The 19713-nt window shown below is 39.8% G+C and overlaps 1 protein-coding gene across 2 annotated transcripts; it reads right to left on the reverse strand.

The window, feature by feature from the left end:
• Positions 1-476: 476 nt before the first annotated feature.
• Positions 477-19708, reverse strand: SLC40A1 (solute carrier family 40 member 1). Of its 2 annotated transcripts, XM_007069896.4 has the most exons (8): positions 19352-19708; positions 17647-17714; positions 11704-11863; positions 10703-10818; positions 10150-10276; positions 6774-7019; positions 4222-4878; positions 477-2926 (listed from the first exon to the last, which is right to left on the reverse strand). In XM_007069896.4, the coding sequence occupies exons 1-8, from the start codon at positions 19392-19394 to the stop codon at positions 2607-2609; spliced, it is 1737 nt and encodes a 578-aa protein (XP_007069958.2). In that variant the 5' UTR covers positions 19395-19708; the 3' UTR covers positions 477-2606. The 2 variants fall into 2 exon arrangements, with proteins under 2 accessions (XP_007069958.2, XP_037768579.1); XM_037912651.2 differs by lacking the exons at positions 10703-10818; positions 19352-19708.
• Positions 19709-19713: the final 5 nt, after the last annotated feature.

Consider the following 19713-nt stretch of genomic DNA (forward strand, 5'->3'; position numbering starts at 1 on the left):
AGGCTTCTTCCTAAAGTGCTTACTCAGCAAAACTCCCATAAAGACAGACTACTTCAGGGCCTACGGTGCTTCAAAGCACAAATGGCACACATACACATGTACTTAGACAGTACATGTGTTTCCTGATATGTTTAGGCTAGGTCCAAAGCATTCTAGTCTTATGAAATAAATGGAGTAAGAAGGGTTATTCTTTAGGATTATCTCTTGGCACGCAGTTGCACCCATTGCTTGTATACCCTAAACTCTCATTCAAATCAGTGGGCATTTGGTGTGTGCAAAATACGAAATATCAGGCTACCTAATGATACAAAGTAAAGTTAAGTTCTTATGTAGGAGTAGCATTTTATGCCACAAATAGTCCCATTGACTTTAATGAGCCCACTAGTAGAGTGAGTAATCTTTATTCACATTCAATATTAGAATGTGGCCTCAACTGAGATTACAGATAATCAGAAATAAAGTAACACATTTAGCAATTCAGAGATCTAAGTTTTATTGTTTAGTCCACTGCCCCAAGTGGACATTAGTCTTTAGTATAACTCCATTGTCTTCAATGTCTAACATTATAGGTATCCATTCTATAAAACATGATTAGACAGTCCACACAAACAAAACCTGATTTAATGTCTTTCCTGACTTAAAGTTCTGTTGATGGCAAAACTCAAATTTCCTTCAGGAGTTATGCCCCAGGATTGAGCCACTAATTTTGTTTAAAAAATGTGTTTATACATGTGACATTATTACAGTGCAAAACCAGATTCTTTGTTGGAAAGTAGAAACAATTATAAATCTAATGAAAGAGTTCCTGAGTGCCATTTGGTAAAGAATCAATGATTAATGTTGATCCTTTAGAGGAAAAAAAGGGACTGTTACAAGCACTTACTGAATTTTCATTTAAAGTTTAGATTTGATATGGGATCCTCATGCATTCACTTCAGATTTTTTCACAAAATATTGGTCAGAAACAAATACTAAATTTTTTACATTCTATTTAAAATAGAAATACAAGTTATCACAGTTGAGGAAAGTGACTCAGATTCAGCCATGGTGTAAACACCAATAGTTTCAATGGAGCTGTGCCTGCTTGCACCAAGGTTGAAGTTGGCTAACACAAGGCTGTTTGAAAGATAGTATAAAAAAGTCAAAGTGAAAAAATTAATATTTTTTTGCAAACATTTTACAAAGACTTCCTAACATTGTTTAAAAGTCCTACCATAGGAAACTCAGAATACTAAAGCAACATTACTGCAGTTTCCATAAAAGTGCATAAATGGTTAATGTAAAAAGCTCTGCCCATACCTGCACACTGAAAAATGACCTTCTCCTTTAAAAAAAAGGTCACTGTCCACTGTTCTTCCCAAAATTGCTTTAAAAGGGTCAAACGGTCACAGGCTTGTTTTTGTTTTACAGATGTTTAAAAACACATGTTTCTAGTAATTTAAGAAGTGTACAATGTTTTACAAGAGAATTTAAAAAAGATGCATCAATGTTTATAGAATATTTTAAGTTTTCCTTTATATTTAGTTTAGCCTGGATTAGTAATAATTTTCTAATACACCAGGCTGATGTTGGGGTTTCTAAAGCAATGGCATTAGATTCAAATGAAACTGAAGCTGCTCATATTCTGATAATTTTCAGAAAGATGACCAGTAGATTTAGCCCTTAGCCTATCTCTTTGTATATCCAAACTCATGATCCTTTACACGATCTGCTCTGTCAAACCTTCTTTAGCACATCTGGTGTGCTTTAATAGAAAAGCTTTGCTTTACAATGCTACATTACATTTATAGCTTCGGCTTACTTGGTTATACTGTACTTAATTTTATGAAGTGCTACATACATGTAATACAATATTTTGTACTTATTTATTCATGAACTAGAATAGTATAAGATAAAACTGCAAAGGTGTTTCTCTAAAGCTCATCAAAAACAAAGGCACAGATATATTTTGGGCAAACGTCAGATTTTAGACAAACATCAGAACTTAAAAAATACACAGTACACACAACCTGTTTAACATTTCACATGTTAACAGCATAACATTTCAGACAGTTTAGAAAAAGAATCCAGTTCTCTTAACTGGAGCAGCATACAGGCAGAAACCACAACATTTATGTAAAGGGGAAAAACCCAATAAAATATAAACATAAGACAAGTTTTACTCAAGCTAATAAACATGAACTATATTACTCAATGGGCAAATAACTGCTCTGAGTTCAGGTGAAGACTACACATGTACATCAGCTAAAGAGTATGTATTTATGCCAGTGAGGCCATAATCTTCATCATGGTTAAAAGGGAAGAAATTCAAAATTAAAATGATAAAATATTGTTGCATTCCTATAATACATATTTTGGAGATTCAGTTTAAACCCTAAATTTAGCATTTGAGTAATTTCCTTTTAACCCAAACTTGAAACATATGGATGAATTTGGCCAAGTTTCTTAGCTGGTTTGGAGGGCTCCCTTGAAATGAGTGTGTTACTTGGAGTATGAAGTGACTGTGTTAGACTGTAGAGAAACACCTTACTTTGCCCTTTATGGCTACTTTGAAGCATCTAACTTGTCTTATAATTAAAGAGGGGGTGGCAATAGTTTGAGACCCCCTAAACAGTGGATGAATTACCAGGTGGTGAATCATTAGAGACTGCTTTGGATTTAAGACCACAGCAAGCAAAGAGCTGATTCCCCAAGGCTTTTTGAGCAAATCGGAAGTACATTATGTGACCCATTGCAACAAAGGACACAGAAATAAGCACCAGTAAGCCGAAAGCTTCAGGGTTGGGGGCCAGGATGACCATGATGAAATGCAGCAGATCAAGAAGGTAATTCATGGAGTTCTGGACACCATTTATAATGCCTCTTTCAGACTCTATCACGTTTTCTTGGAGCAACTGTGTGACAGTCAAATCAAAGGACCAGAGGCCTATTGGGAAAAACCAAAGAGGAAAAACCTTAATTATCTATATGGAAAGGTTAGATTTCCAAAGGAATCTCATTCTACAGTTATTTTTTTACCAACCCAATCTTCATTATGAGGAGCATTGATTTGAAGTCAAACATCTGGGTCAAGCTGTGCTCTCATCTGACTTGAGCAGATTTCCCACCAGTGTAACTAAGGGCAGAATTTGGCCCTTTGCTGCTATTTCTTATGGAGAGAGAACTGGTGCAACACTGAACCAAGTATGCCTGTCAATCAATGCTTTGTACAACAATCCTTATTAATGAGAGAATGGAAATACTCTAGGATTGTGAAAAAATCTGGATTATCTGACACTGATACTAAAACTAAGTAAGGTAAATATTGTAATAAACATTAAATTCCTTTAACTAGTTTAAATTCTCCATGTGCAAAAGAGAAAGTGTACAGATACAGTAAAATTAATTTTTTTCCAATGTAAAATTAAAGAAATTTAGAGCACATCATATAGACTATAACTAAAGTCTACTTATTGTTTAAAGAATTTTTCATTCCAGTTGTCATCTCCATTTAAGGTTTGTGACTGTAATAAATAATAGTTCTGTCCTGTGGAGAGATTACTGTGTTGGGGGGGTGGGGGAGTGCATGTTTTCAACTGTAAACACTGCAGGAAAGTTTGATTTCAAGGAGAAACTCATTGTAGTAGCTCCTGTGCCCAATTAATCTGTTTTAGTTAGGATTTAAAATTTTCTTTGCAAGTAACCCTAAATGCATGCAAGCCAAGTACTTCTTCCTCCCAAAACAAAATTATAGAGAAGCCATAAGAGTAAGAGCAGAACTACAAAATGATAGTTATACATTGTTTCATTCATGCAATTAAATCGTTACGCTCTTTGATTCTGTTGAGGTGTTAATACTAGGCTATCTAGCAAATCCTCAAAAGCTTTAATTAAATATTGTCAAATATATAGCAATTTTAATTAAACATCTGCAAATACTTAACTCCATCTCATGAGAGAGTATACTACGTATGTTTACACACAGTACTGAGTAAAGAAAATTATGAATTAAAGAAGGCATTGCACAATATACACAAGAAACTAGGGCTACAGTAACTATAGGCCAGACTACTGCAAGATCAAATACCACAAGTTTTAGGCTTGTTATGAGTAAGAGTAATGTAGTCAATTGTGGGTTCTTTATTAAAATCTGAGTTTAACAAAAAGGATCTACAACTAATAAAACTAATAGAATTAAAAATAATCACAGATTAGAGATTTTAATAGACAGACATTACTTACCAACTCTAGCAGTAATAACTCCTGCAAACAGAAGACTAACAGAGATTAAAGGCACAGAGTCAGAACTCATCTCTAGGTCACTGTTAACAGAGCTAGATCCGTTTAACCAGTTGTGCGTTCCAGTTGTAAAGGATATTTCAGACATATCAGTTGGATGTGCAGTAGGCAATGGTTGTCCTTCCAATAACCTGGTACGGATGTCAGCAAATGGGGAAACAGTCAAATCCAAAGGACTTCCAGGCATGAACACAGAAATCACACATGAGACCAAGCAGGCAAACTGGGCTATTCCAGAGATGAAGCCTGTGCGAACTAGGCCACATTTGCGACGGAGCCAGGTAAAGGCTACTGTTCCCATGATTCCAGTTATGGCCGAGGCCCCCATCAGAAGGCTTAGCACAGAACCACTCAAACCCTGAGTGTATGCATAACCTGTAGTAATGCAATCAAAGCCCAGAACAGTCATATAGAGGAATGCAAGACCCAGACCTGCAAGAAACACAGGTTGGTTGTAGTATGCAACCCATCCATCACGAAATGTGATGAAAGGTTCAGCAATCCAGGCACTACAGCTGATTTCCTTCTCTTGCTGGGGCTCAAAGACTGTTACATCTTTCTCAATTAACTGGACTCCTTCAGTGGGCTTCAATTCGCTATCTGTAAAACAGAAACATAACTATTAAGTGCTTTCCTGAAAAAGAACTATGGAGTATAACTCATTATGCTGTATGTATTTAATAAAGGTGCTTCCTTTCTAGGGAGGTTTGTCATTTTAAATATATTCTGGTTAATTAGGTTACAAAAACAGCTTTGTTAAAATTATTATATTTCACATTCTACCCATGCCCTTAAATCCAGAAAGTAATAGGGGAACCAAAAATAAAACTAATTTTCATTGATTTAAAAAGCAGCTTGTTGTGTTACATTGGTGAAGAGACAGTTCTTCTCACACTAGGTTTCTTGTGAGATGTGAACACTAAGCAATGGCTTGTGCAAAATAATTTGCTTAATGACAACACTAGGCACTTTATATAGAGCTTTTAGTGTTCAAAGCACTGTACAAACATTAATTAAAAACGTTCTCAACGCCCCAAGGGGTAGTAAGCAAATATTCCCCATCTTATTGGTGGGTAAATCAACACAGAGAAATAAAGTGACTTGCTGAAGGCCACTTAGGGAGTCTGTGTGAGAGCTGGGATTCTAATACAGTCATTCTTGATTTCCAATCCTAGACACCCCCCAAACACACACACCATGCCAGGTTCTCATTTTTTTGCAAACCTAGAGCCAGGAGAGAGTTGGCAAAGATTGAAAAGGCCTTTCAACTAGAGTGGAAGCCATAGCTGAAATTCAGTGTGTGTTCTGGAGTTTATTTGAACATGAAGCTTTGCACAAATCCCTGCAAACTGGAAGGTCTGTGTGAGGCATATTTACAGCCCTAACAAGTCTAGTTTTAAACCAAAGTCAAATTAATAGTGGTAATGAGACAGGTTTTCTAAACATTGCCAGTTGCTAATTTTGTCTTTAGTCTTAAGGAGCTTGAAGCCCCATTCAGACCTCCAAGGAGCTGTATTCACCTTTTAACCTCTTCACTTCACCCCATCAACCTGTGTTATCACCTCTCCTATGCCAAGAGATTGGTGACAATGGCTCTTTCTGGAGCACATCACCACTGCTCCAGCATTAACCCTAGGGTTAACTGCAGGGCACTCTCCCCCATAGAGGCTAAATGTGTTCTCAGGAAGAAAAGCACTCAGCGAATGTTACTAACTAGGATCTCCTAAACTGTAATGCATAGTACTAACAGTAGACTGCTAAGATGGCCTCATCCTTCACATCTTTTTACTCTAACGGGCTATTATAAGTCATCCTAGAATTTACAAAGAATGTATTTAGTCTTACAATGGCCCCCCCTATACATCCCCCAGGAACTACTCTGGTCCCTCCTGAAGAGCCCTAATCAAACCCTAAGTATTCGAAAGGGCAGTCCTCATTTAGTGGTACCTCATGTTTAGAGTATCTTTTTCCAGCAACCGCAACAAATTCAATATCATTGGTGGGGATGTTTGGAAGCTCTGTTTCCTAGGTGCGTTGAGTGGTGTTTCCCTGCTAGACATCTCCATTTTTCAAAGGGAAAAATATTCTTTAGACTTCATATTCCAACATGTGCCACACTTTGGATACATTCTATAAGTGAAACTGGCTAGTTTCTGGAAGGATTCTAACTTGTGAGGTTAAGAGACCAATTCAAGGAGAGAGAGAGAGAGAGAGAGAGAGAGAGAGTGTACCAAAAATGTCCATTCTTTGGCTGCTGTTTATGGGGTATTCCAGCCATCTGCAACCTCAAATATTGTTACTCAAAACTAAGTTCATTGGTAACACCACCCAACACTAAAACAAGTTGCTCTAACAGTAAAGAGTAAAATCCTGAAAAGTATTGTTAAGCAAAAGAACCAAAATGGTCTATAGGAGAATAAAATGGAAAATGAATGGTTTTCAGTTTTGGTATGATTGATGTAGTGTATAATACATTTTTAAGATATCGTTGATACCTTTCTGTACATTCAGTTGTTTCAGCTCCGACTCCTCAATTTTTGAAGTAGCTTTGAGAGCCAGAGCAGGGGTTTTCTGGTAGACTTTCCAGAGCAGCAGATATTCCAGACACATAGACAACAGGTTCCAGCCAGAAATGAAGCCACAGCCAATCACTGGTGAGCCAAAGGTCATTATTTGGCCAACTGCCATTGGGGCCAAGATATTGGTCAGCTGATCAATTCTTCGTACTGTAGCATTCATATCTATAATAAATAATTTGATAAGGAAAATATTAATGAAAACTTACAGAAGATGTATTCATTTTAATCTTCTATTATATTATATATACACATGAGCCAAATCCCAGTCCCTACAAAAACCAATAGCAAACCTTCTCTTGACTTCACTGGGACCAGGATTTAGCCCTTATATATAATACTTCTGTGTCTGATGAAAATTAGTTTAATTGTATTGAGCTAATCAAACTCAGCACCCATTGTGGGCACAGAGTTTTGTCTGAGTGAGATGTTCATGATTGAGCATACTTGGATTAAAGTAAGAGGGATGAAAAATTATCAGATGTCTTCAGAATAATACTCAAATGATTCCCCTTTCATCAAAGATCACTATGCACTCCTGGCCTGATTCTGAAGCAACTCTCTTGAAATTAGTGGGAACACCAATTACAGAATGGATCTGACCTATGAAAAAAATATTTCTGTAATGGATGGCAGACATTTCTTAAACTATCTTCACAATACTGAAACATTTATTGGCTTCCTCAGTTCACCTCTAACTACAAATGACCATATGATGGGATGTTAGATGGGGTGGGATCTGAGTTACTACAGAGAATTCTTTCCTGGGTATCTGGCTGGTGACTCTTGCCCACATGCTCAGGGTTCAGCTGATTGCCATATTTGGGGTCGGGAAGGAATTTTCCTCCAGGGCAGATTGGAAGAGGCCCTTGGGGTTTTTTGCCTTCCTCTGCGGCATAGGGCATGGGTCACTTGCTGGAGGATTCTCTGCACCTTGAAGTCTTTAAACCATGATTTGAGGACTTCAATAGCTCAGACATAGGTGAGAGGTTTATTGCAGGAGTGGGTGGGTGAGATTCTGTGGCCTGCATTATGCAGGTCAAACTAGATGATCATAATTGTCCCTTTTGACCTTAATATCTATGAGAACAGACCTTTGATATAACTAAATTGCCTTACTGGGGCACACAGTGGTCATCAATCATTCTGCAATTTCAGAGAGCAAAGTTCTCTCTCCCCCTTCTGTTCCAGTCACGCAGTTGTTAGGTGCGGTCCCCTTGGGTTTTGACATTAATATATAGCTCATAGTTCCATTCTAATAATGGGAAGAGTCCTCCCTCTTCCTTCCCCTGACCCCATAAACTTTTGCCTTACTTTTCCCAGCAAGTTGCTGTGCATATAGTAGTGACTAACCTTTATTTGCAATGAACTGGTGCCATTAGGAATAACTTTATAACTAAAAGCTCTGGAAGAGGCTTCCATCTTTAACTAAAAAGGGAGGTACTGGAATCCCCATAATTGGAGGCTTTTAAGAACAGGTTGGACAAACTTGTCAGGGATGGTCTAGATTGAACTTGCTCCTGCCTCAGTGAAGGGGGCTAGACTTGATGACTTCGAGGTCCCTTTCGGCCCTACATTTCTGACTGTTGTGGCCGACAGAAGTCACTGCATGCTCAGCTCTCCCCACCCCCCTCAAAAGGCCATACGTGTAGGTGCTTAAATACGGATACAGGAGTCTAATTTTATGAGTCCTATTTTGGAAAAATCTTGGCCTAAGCTTTCTGTAAAAAGATGAACCAAGGGTAAACCAATATACTGGTATTTTTCCGAGTCTGCAGAGAGCCTGAAATTGCTAATTCCTTTCAAGGAATTAACTCCGAAATCTAAAGATAAATTAAGTGTCAGTATTAATAGCCAATTCAGTACTGATCAAAGCACACAAGACAGAGTTATGAAGACCTGCATGATCTACTGAGAGAGAACCTTTGAGGTTTCTAAGGTCAGGCTTGACAAAGCCCTTGCTGGGATGATTTAGTGGGGGATTGGTCCTGCTTTGAGCAGGGGGTTGGACTAGATGACCTCTTGAGGTCCCTTCCAACCCTGATATTCTATGATTCTAGGAGATTGGGAGAATAGCATTATTCCCCCACCATGAGTTAGAAGGGAAGCCATCTGGGAATCAAGGTAGATGGAGAGAACCATCTGGGATAAGTGAGGAGAGAACACAGTAGCTTTTATCTGCCTGTTCTGCTAAATTACATAGCAGTGTGCCTTCTTTGTGAAAAGAGTATGAAGAGAAATAGGTTCTTTTGGCCTTTGGTCATTCTGCATATTTCACAATCAAGGTAAATATTTTACAGATATTCCTCACAATATAATCCTCATTTTGTTTTAGATACTGTTATAACTAATAAAAAACCCACACCACCACCCCACCAGACACAAAAACCTCTTTGGGAGAAGTCTATGAAATGGAACAGGTTTTCTGTGTGAGGTATCTATTTCCCAGGCAATCATACAGAACAGAAATGGTCATATGATGCTGCATTAATCTGTCAGAATTGAGGAAGGACAAAAAAAGGCAATACTGTCTCTATTACATTACACCTATTACATGATAGCTCTCCCCCGGGGTGACTTGCACCTCTTGTTTGAAGCAGAGATGGGATGTGATTTGCTAAATACAAACAAGAAAGATTAATGAGAACCATTAACATTAAGGCTCTGCAAGGGAACTTCCATCAACAACTGGTGTGCGTTTGAAGAAAATTAAGACACTACTGCTCTACAGAAGGTAATTGCTAAGAAACTACTGCAAGGTCAAAATAGGGGACTAAGAGGGAGTTTGTAATTTGATAAATAAAAATTATAAAAAAAAAAAATCAGAAAAGGTTACAAGTTGTGCACTTTACCTAATAAGAGGGTTAATCTCTAATGTTCTCAGAATATGGGATTCCCTTGATGGTAATAAACGTTGATAAATCTTAATCAAATCCTGTTAGTCAATGTATTTACTATTGAGTATTAAACACAGGTGATTTGATGAAATTCTATATTTGGTTTGCAGAAATAAAACTGATCTCCCTTGATAGTGTTAGAGTCGGATTAAAACAAGAAGTAGACAGTTTTATGGCTAGGTAACTATGCTGTGATCAGAGTTTTACAACAGTCATTACTAATCTCTGTAGATATAGTGAGGAATATGGTAGGGGGAAAGCTGCCCTTTTAAACTGTTGTTCTATGTTCCAGGAGCTGAGAGAGAAGAATGTGCTGACTTCAGGGTAAAACTGCAATCTGTTAAAAATCAAGTCCACATGTTAAGACACTTTTAGATAGTGGAAATAATGTATTTCACCTGCCAATTTGCTTCTGTCTTCACCTGCAACCACAACAATCCAGTCTCTCTGAATTGTGATTGTTGTGGCAGTGCTGGCCAAATTTGCAATATTTGCTATTGTGATAACCAGGATATAGCACATGGTCTGGAGGAAAAGAAAAGGAAAGAAGTGTTAAACATGAGTAAAATGATGGACCAAGTTAATGACTAAAAATACAGACTTTCTTGGACAACCAAAATTATAGTTCTGTATTTTAAACCATTTCATATAAATGTTACTTTTCAGACAGTACAATGATAATATGAAGATTTAAAAACAATTATTTTATTTATTAACAAAGAGGTATGTTCCCCTGTGCCCTTTTGCAACAAAGCTAAAAACAGTAAGTAGGATTTAATGGCCTGATCCTGCATCATTGAAGCCAATGACAAAGCCTCCATTGATGTCCATGAGTACAGGAAGAGACTCAGTGGGGCAGATCCTCAGTTGTAAGAGCTCAATTGGTGTCAAATTAACAAGTTACTTTCCTGTACTAGTGACACTTAAGAAGTCTTAAATTTGAGTACTTACAAGAAGCCATCCAGAGTATAAGGTCAAAAGTTGGGTCTTAAACAAGAAGACAATCATCAGGATGATACCACACAGGATGACAGATGCATTCTGTACAACCAAGGAAGTCTGAGCCACTGTTTCAGGTTAAAGAAAATATATATATAGAATCTGTGGATATTCCTCATCTTCATGTTTGGAATTATTTAATTTTTTTTCTATACAAGCTATATTCTTCAAGTCCTCCCCCCGCCCCATTTTCTCTTTTAAAAATTAGTTTATTTATAAGGTAAACTGTTTTTATAGTGTGAAGAGATCTCATTTTAACTTTGAATCAACCACCATTTTACAGTCTATACACAGAATCAAATTCATTCTTAGTGTAGTTCCACTGACCTAATAGTATAATACAATGAGAAAAATAGGCATTTTCCTCCATTCAGCAAGACTTCCAAACACTGTTTTTAAAAAAAGTGAGTGCTATTGTGTAAATGCTTTAAAATTAATTTTCATTTTATAGAACAGGGTTTTCAATTAATGTAACTACATAAGAGGTGACTGAAGAGAACATACAAGAGCAACAGATTACAAAGGCAGTTCTAATATACAGTGTGGAATATTTCTAGACAGAAGGAAGTCAGCAAGGAAGTGTTAAATTATGTTGTCAGATTACTGGATTCCAGGAAACTGATTCTGCAATTCTTATTTAGGCAAAATTCACATGGATTTCACCCCCTCTCTCTAGCTACAATTAAGAGTTTTGCATGAATAAGGAATAGATCAGAGCCTAAAACTGGTGTTCTCTTATCTTTGAGGTTATCCATACAGAATTATTTAGTCCATTATTATTCTGAATAGTTTCATATTTATAGATGGTTAGTATATTAAGCCTGGTTTTCATATTTAACCAGCGGATCTTTTTAGCATGCCATTATGCGGACAGCTGCTTTAGATGGCTTCCTCTTCCAACTCTAATTTGAGTCACCCCATAATAACTAATAGCCTCCACTAAGGTTGCTAACCTTTAAGCCTTGAGTTCTTGTCCACCCAATCTCCGATAATGGCTCCCAAAAGGAGAACTGATCCTGCCACAACCAGTCCATAGACAGCAGTCAAGAGTAGGCTGTTTCCATAAAGTTCAACCAGAAAGACAGATACTGCAAAGTGCCACATCCGATCTCCCTTAAATAAGAAAAAAGTTGGTATTAGTATTTGCATTCTGCTAGATGGTAGCTGATTTCCATGTTTTAATAGCGCCACAAAGAATACCTATGTGAACATTGCATTTAAGAACTTTGTTACTCCCTCCCTGTCCATCCCTCCTGCTCCCAATATAAGCCCTATCTGCCATTCTGTGCATGGTGCACCCTTCAACATTAGTTGGAGCTGAGGTCCAAATCAATACTATTATTGGCCCCAATTAATGTTGGTTATCCCCAATACATCATAGTACCAAAGGCTTTCTATGGTAGTATTAGGAGCCAAAATTCTGTCCTCAGTTACAACCAAGAAGCCAGAGAAAGACTAATTTTTATGAAGATTCTTCATCTCAGATGCCTCCAACAGCTACAAATGTATTTGTTTAAGCTTACCATCATCAGTGCTCTTTTAGAAAATGTAACTTTGTCCATGTGAAACTAAAGTTTCAAAGGTTGGAACTAAGCAACTCTGTCATCTATTCTAGCTGTAGAAGTTTAAAATGACACTGCCAGCTTTAATCAGCACTTCTGTCTGAATACATTTCACCTACAAAATACCTTCTAAGACAGAGGTGGGCAAACTACTGCCTGCGGGCTACATCCGGCCCACAGGACCCTCCTGCCCGGCCCCTGAGCTCCTAGCCCAGGAGGCTGTCCCCCGCCCCCACAGCCTCACCTCACCGCGCTGCTGGCGCAATGCTCAGGGTGGCGAGCTCCTGGGGGAGCACAGTTGCAGAGCCTGGCCTGACCAGGTGCTCTGAGCTGCGCTGTGCGTAGCTGGCTCCAGCCACCAGTGTTCCAGGCAGCGTGGTAAGGGGGCAGGGAGTTGGATAGAGGGCAGGGGAGTTGGGCGGGGCAGGCATGGACAGAGGTCGGGGTGGTCAGAGAGTGGGGAACAGGTCCCATGGGGGCTGTCAGGGGGCAAAGGGGGAAATCAGGAAGGAAAAAAGAGGGGTTGGATGGGGTGACAGGAGGCAGTCAGGGGACAGGGAGAAGGGGTGGTTGGATGTGGTGGTGGGGGGCAGTCAGGGGGTGGGGTTCCAGGGGCATGGCCTCAGGAGGCAAGAAGCAAGGGGGTGTGGGGGGGAAGAGAAGAGAGATCCGGTGCGGGGGCTGGGCCATGCCTGGCTGTTTGGGGAGGCACAGCCTCCCCTAACCGGCCCTCCATACAATTTCCGGAGCCCGATGTGGCCCTCAGGCTGAAAAGTTTGCCTGCCCCTGTTGTAACTGCTAACTGAAAGAGCAGAGAAGCTGATTTCCTAGGTAGTCAGTTTTACCATTTCTGTTGTATTGTTTCCACTGTGGAGAGTCAGATTCCTTTGGCATTTGTACGGAGCTTCTACTTAGGAAAACATGACTGGAAAACCACAAATTAGTAGGGAGACAGGGGGCAGGTGTTGAATATGAAAGCAGATTTTAATTCTTTTTTTGAAATTGACTAGATTTCAAATTATGCATCCTTAAGTTTCCAACAGAAGAGTGGTATTTAGAAATAATTTATCCTTCCTGTATTGTAGTACCAAGATGATGCAGAACTTATGATAGCAATTGCAATAGTTTAAAAACAACTAAGTGTTAAAGATATTCAAGGATCTAGTGTAAAGGCAGCCATTCTTAATTTTATTTTTAAAAAAGTTTCCATTATTATGATTCACTAACAGTGCTGTGCAATACACATATCCACAGCTGGTCATTGAATATTTTATGTTTACTTTATTTATTTAGGCCACATAATTTAGGTCATTAGCCCAATTTACTTTAGAAATATATTGCAACAAATGCATTGCAGAAGTTATTGTGTACTATGGCAGACAGTTTGGTTAAGGAGAGTCCCTAATGTTAATCTATTATAGAATATATATTCTTCAGTTATCTGCCTCTTGAAAGGCTCAGTAATCATTTTCTGTGCGGTACAAAGGACTTTGAAATGTAGAGTGTTCCAAGTTTGTTAAAAAAAATTTTTTTTGTTGCAAGACCAGAAACTGAGTAATCTGTAACAAGTTGAACAAGATGACAATAAAGGAAAAGGCCTCCAAAGTGTCACTCCGTTTGGGGCCAAATTCATTGTTGCTGAAAGTCCAGGGGAGTAGCAGTGATATACCCCAGTGATGAATTCGGCTTTTGGGATTCGTTAGAATACATGCACTGAGGCTCTTCTGGAGATGAGTTGCTCCAAACGCTCACAAATTTAAAAGCTATCATTTATGCAAGTGCCTGTGATAGCTGTCAGAAGCAGGGCCACACAAATTACTGGGGCTCAAGACAAAATCTGAAACTGAGGCCCCTGTGGAGGGAGGGTTGGAGAGCAAGTCTACCCCACATTCACATTGTAGCCGTAGATGTTGTCCTGGGGACCTGGGCCCACTCACTCCTGGCATTGCAACCTTTTGCACAGAATCACACCACCACTCAAGTTTGGTCTGGCCACCCCCCACCCCCACCCCCATAATGGGGACGCAGCTGGGACAAACATAAGCAGTGCTGTGACTATATGCACCAGGTCACAACACTGTTCACTCAAATTCCACAGGCTTGGGACCACGCAGACAGGCAGACCCCCAACAATTGACTTGACTTCTCCATGTGTAAGGACAAAAAAGTTTCCCTCTAACATGCTATGCTTACATTCCTTATTTGGGAGAGGGGTGTAAAAGTATGCATAATTTAATTTTCATAAATGGAACTTAAGTGTCTTTCTGAATCAAGAGAATTCAGTACAATTCAAGCTACTTATTCAACTTTCACTTACAAATGTATGTAGGTGGTCACTGAACCCTAAATTCTGGCTAACCTATTTGATTGTTCATTCAGGTAGAAAGTTAATTCAGGAGAAAGCACTACTTTCATAATGGTGCAGGCCTGATATACTTCTATTCCTGCATCAACGTTTTAGTTGTTGAAACTGATTAAATAAAAAAGGAGCTTTATGGAACCCCTGCCCGCATACACCTTTTTAAATATTGGAAAATGATGCACTGTGACAGTTATTACTCTCAAGGTAAAATCCTGGCCTCACTGAAGTCAATGGCAAACTCCAATTGATTTAAAGGCACTCAAGATTTCTCCCTCAGTATCTGCAGGCCAAGATCTTGCTACTGGAGACTAAGAACCCAAATACATATTAAGTGTAGCCTTCTCTTGGTTCCCTATGCCTGTACTACATTGTATGAACATGGACAGTACTCTTTAGCTTTTATTAATGCAAAAGCATTTAAAAAGCAGTTTTGTCTTGTTTAGACTGTGATACTGCTCAAAGCTACTGCTACAGAATCAGTTTAGGAGTTCATTAACTGAAAATTTCATCCATTGTGTTCACCCACAGTACTTTCATACTACTCCACATCACCTCAACTTCTCCAAACCTAGCTGTTTTCAACAGGGGAAGCGCACTGGTTTGATTTGGGGTTGTATTTTTAAAATAAACTTTAAAAAAAGTCAGATCATCAATTAATGGCACAGAACAGTGAATTAAAAGTAACCACCCAGTTATGCATTTATAATGGAAACCACTGCAAGCCCGGGAGTGCTGCAGCACACCCCACACCTCTAGTTCCAGGACCTATGCCTTAATGAAAAGGCAGAACTACATAACATGCTTAATCCTGCTATTCTTGAGATCTTTCTAATCATTTGTAACATGGATATTAAACCCTATTTCTGTATGAATGACAGCTATTATCCTAACCATTCCTCTTAACAGCAGTTCGATGATTTTAGCACTGTATTATAATAGTACTGTATATAGTTGATAGAATAAGGTTTAAGGCCCAGATCCCCAGAGGTATTTAGGCTCCTAACTTCCACTGATTTCAAGATATCTGTGGAACTAGGCCTAAGGCACCAGCTCAGTAGAGCACGTAGCTTGTCCTTGGCTTCTGCCGTACTTCAGCAAAGCACTTAAATGCGTGCTTAACTGGGGCTTAATAGTCTTATTCAGGGCCTCCTTCAGGTCTCTGACCGAATGTAGAGATAAGAGGCAAGTACGTTTAATCAGTTACAGTTTCTTCCTGTACTTAAGAACAGGTGCTTAACATGGAAGTTGATTAGGTTTTCCCAACTAGAGTAAGAGGTTTATCTATATAAAATTATGTATTTTGAATACAGATCACTGATATTTCAGAATGAAAACTATACAAAAGCCATTTCAGAGGTCTGGGTTGATGTGTTTCCATCTTGAGGGGCAGAGAAAAACCAAACAAAAACCAAAAATAACTTTCCCCTTCTTTCCTCCTCCCCCCTCTCTCTATTATTGAGAGTCTTATTTTAGGCTCCAAAGAGGAATTATTGTGGGTTAAAGAACTTTCTAGACAAGTTCAGGACTGAGCCTTAAAAGTTAGACTAAACTTCTGTTGCTGAAATAGGAGTTTTCCTGATTAAGGACAGCGGATTCAGACCCTCAATTGGGTTTTTGAAATCAATAAAGGTGTATTAGTGTTTAATATTTCTAAAGACTGACATTTGTTAAACAAACATTTTTCACTCAACTGTTTGCAGTAGTCCAGATTATTATCCTAAATTCTGATTCAGTCACCCTTATTCATGTTGAATGATACCTTACCTTAATCTGCAGTATCCCCATTGATGGATTTCAGTGGGACCATTCACATAATAAGGTGCCACTCAATGTTAGTGGAAATAGCAGAATCAGGCTCAATGTGCTGCTAGTTAAGATATGTTCAGTCAACAAAACGCACACTACTTCTCATAGCAGCAGTAGCACCAACGAAGTCGTTGGACTAAAATAATTCATTGCTATATTGCACCTGTTTAAACCAAAAGTTTATTCTCTCTCCATGCCTTCTTAGGGGGAACACAACTGCGATCGTTTACATTAATGAAAGTGAGGCATACAACCTTGTAGTCCTAGAACAGTGTGTTCAGTGCTGTACAAAGTACATACCAAGCCAGTCCCTGCCTCAGAGATTTTACAAATTAGAACAGACAAAGACAGACAAGAATGAGTTACTTTTTTTTTAAAGTGCTTTTACTCATCTTAATTAATACTTGTCATGCACTTGCAAGATACTGGATTAAGATGATATTAAACAATGTAGCATTTCTCAGGCTACATTTTGCCACTTCATAGGATTTTAATGAACTGGGAGATCATTTCATCCAAATCAATTTCTAGATCTACTTCGTTCACTTTGAAGCACTGTAAATTGCTAATGAAGGTTGGTTTAGATACAGGTGAAAGTGTTTCAGTAAATAGGCACTTTGTTACCGGTAAGGATGTTACTGTTTCAGAAAAACAGAGGTTTGTTAATAAGCACGGACAACAAGGAAATCCATTGTACAACATTCAGTAATTTACATTGCTGGACAGGTATACAAACCCTTCAAATTATAAAAATCAAGGACAAAGCAGTACAAAATATACTTTGATTGATAGATAACAAAGAGGATAACAATAAAATTGAGCCCTATCAAATACTTTGAGTAGTATTTACTGTTTAACAAGCCTTACTGGTTTCAATGACATTCCTCCAGGAGTAAGGTATTACTCAGTGTGCGTGAGGGTAGTGAATCAGGCCCTTATACAATTGTGAGCACTGCACTTTTATTTATTAGAATATTAGCAAATATATTGTTCCATATCATGTGAAGATTATGAAGACTTAGAGAGAGCTCACCACAGCACTTTTGCAATTAAGTCTTTGCCAAAGACCACCTTCCCTACATGAATTATAGCATGCAGTGCAGATCAGTCAAAAGCAGATTAAGGAGGTTCCACTGCGTGATGTAACTAAATATTTTTGCACTTACCCAAGTGGACAGTGAATGTCCAAGATAAAGAAGAAACTTTGCAGATGTAAAATAACTGACACAGGATCCTAAAAATAAAGTGAGAGATAAATGCTAAAGAGGATTCAGATGCATTTGCCTATTTGGCATCTTCCTTGGTTGCTACTAAGTTTTATTCATTTTAAAGTCAGCAATCTCTACACTGCAAAAGTCTTATTGCAAAAATAAGATAAGATGTTTGCTATACGTTTTAATTCCACACACTGGAATAGCTACAGCATAGCAATTGTGCAAGAGAAAGAGCCATTATACTAAATGAAGAAACACTGAATATTTCAACAGGTCTTACTAGCTAAATATACACATAAAGTCTGGAGCATATTTACATTGTGCCACCTGATTGCACCCCATCCAACATGCAATACCAGTGTTTCTCAATGACCAGTCTGCGGACCAGCACCAATCCCTGAGATCTCTCTGACAGAGTTTAGGAAAAAGAACAGGAGTACTTGTGGCAACTTAGAGACTAACAAATTTACTGAGCATAAGCTTTCATCGGCTACAGCCCACTTCATTGGATGCATGGAGTGGAAAATACAGTATGATGATTTTATATACATAGAGAACATGAAACAATGGGTGTTACCATACGTTGCAAATAGTTCTAGTTTAAGTTCAACTCCAGTCTGGATCACTCTGATATTGGACTGTAACCTATGGAACTAATTCTGGAAGAACTATTTGCAACGTATGGTAACACCCATTGTTTCATGTTCCCTGTGTATATAAAATCGTCCTACTGTATTTTCCACTCCATGCATCTGATGAAGTGAGCTGTAGCCCACAAAAGCTTATGCTCAAATAAATTTGTTAGTCTCTAAGGTGCCACAAGTACTCCTGTTCTTTTTGCGGATACAGATTAACACGGCTGCTACTCTGAAACCTGTCATTATGCAAGGCACAGAGTTTAGGAAGGCAGCAAGCCGGTCCCTGGTATCAAAAAGGTTGAGAAACACTGCACTACACCACCTATGTGTGCACCGTTTCCACACTGCACTCTATACACAGCACACATACATGTTAGGCTGTAGTTCAACCTCAAGTCACTAGACTTGATGTAAGAATTACAGAATGTAATTCTATGGCCTGTGTTACAGAATCACAGAAAAGTAGGGCAGGAGCTCACACTACACCAGGGGTTCTCAGACTTCGTTGCACCGCAACCCCCTTTGGACAATAAAAATTACTATGCAACCCCCGGGGGGGTGGGGAGGGAGGGACTGAAACCTGAGCCTGCCCAAGCCCCCAGTGGGTAGGGGGCCAAAGCCAAAGGACTTCAGCCTCAGGCAGGGGGCCTGTAACCTGAGTCCCGATGCCCAGGTCTGAAGCCACTGGGCTCTGGTCACAGGCCCCAACAAGTCTAAGCCAGCGGTCCGGACTCACTTTGGGGTCCCAACCCACAGTTTGAGAACCGCTGCACTACATGAGCAATAGGAACCTTTCTGGCCTTAAAATCTCTGTATTACCCACTGCAGCTGAGCCACACAATGCCATGCCCCCTTCCCCTGTAAGCCCCGCATGTGAGCGGCATGGGGTGAAGTGCCACCCCCGCACCCACTCCTTCCCAAGCAGCGCACCCCACAAACGTGCTGCGCCCCTTCTCTAGCAGCCGCCTTCGGGCCAGCAGCCCCACCGCGCAGCCTGGTCCTCCCCGCAGGATACTGACCACAGCAGCCTCCGCCGCCTGTCTGCTCCGCTGCCCGAGCCATGTCAGCGTGCGCCCCCACTCCCGCTCGCTCTTTCGCGCTGCCAGTCCCGTACCCCAGCCGCGGGCACAGCGGGGGAGACGCACGGGGAGAGGAGGGGGCACGGCTTCTCTGAATGTTTGTTTTCCCCAACTTAGCTATCACTGTAGCTGAAGTCGGGGAGCGATAGCCTTATGCGCAGCGGCTGGAGGGGCTGCGCTCTACCGACGAGGGTCTCCGGCCAAGCGCCCAGCTCCCGCGGCTACTGCCACGGCAGCCCAGGGCCTCGCCGCCCTTTATAGGCCGGCTGGGCCGAAGGCGGGGACTGAGATCCCAGGAGCGG

The sequence above is a fragment of the Chelonia mydas genome, chromosome 11 (genome assembly GCF_015237465.2).
Source record: "Chelonia mydas isolate rCheMyd1 chromosome 11, rCheMyd1.pri.v2, whole genome shotgun sequence".
NCBI classification, from domain to species: Eukaryota; Metazoa; Chordata; order Testudines; family Cheloniidae; genus Chelonia; species Chelonia mydas.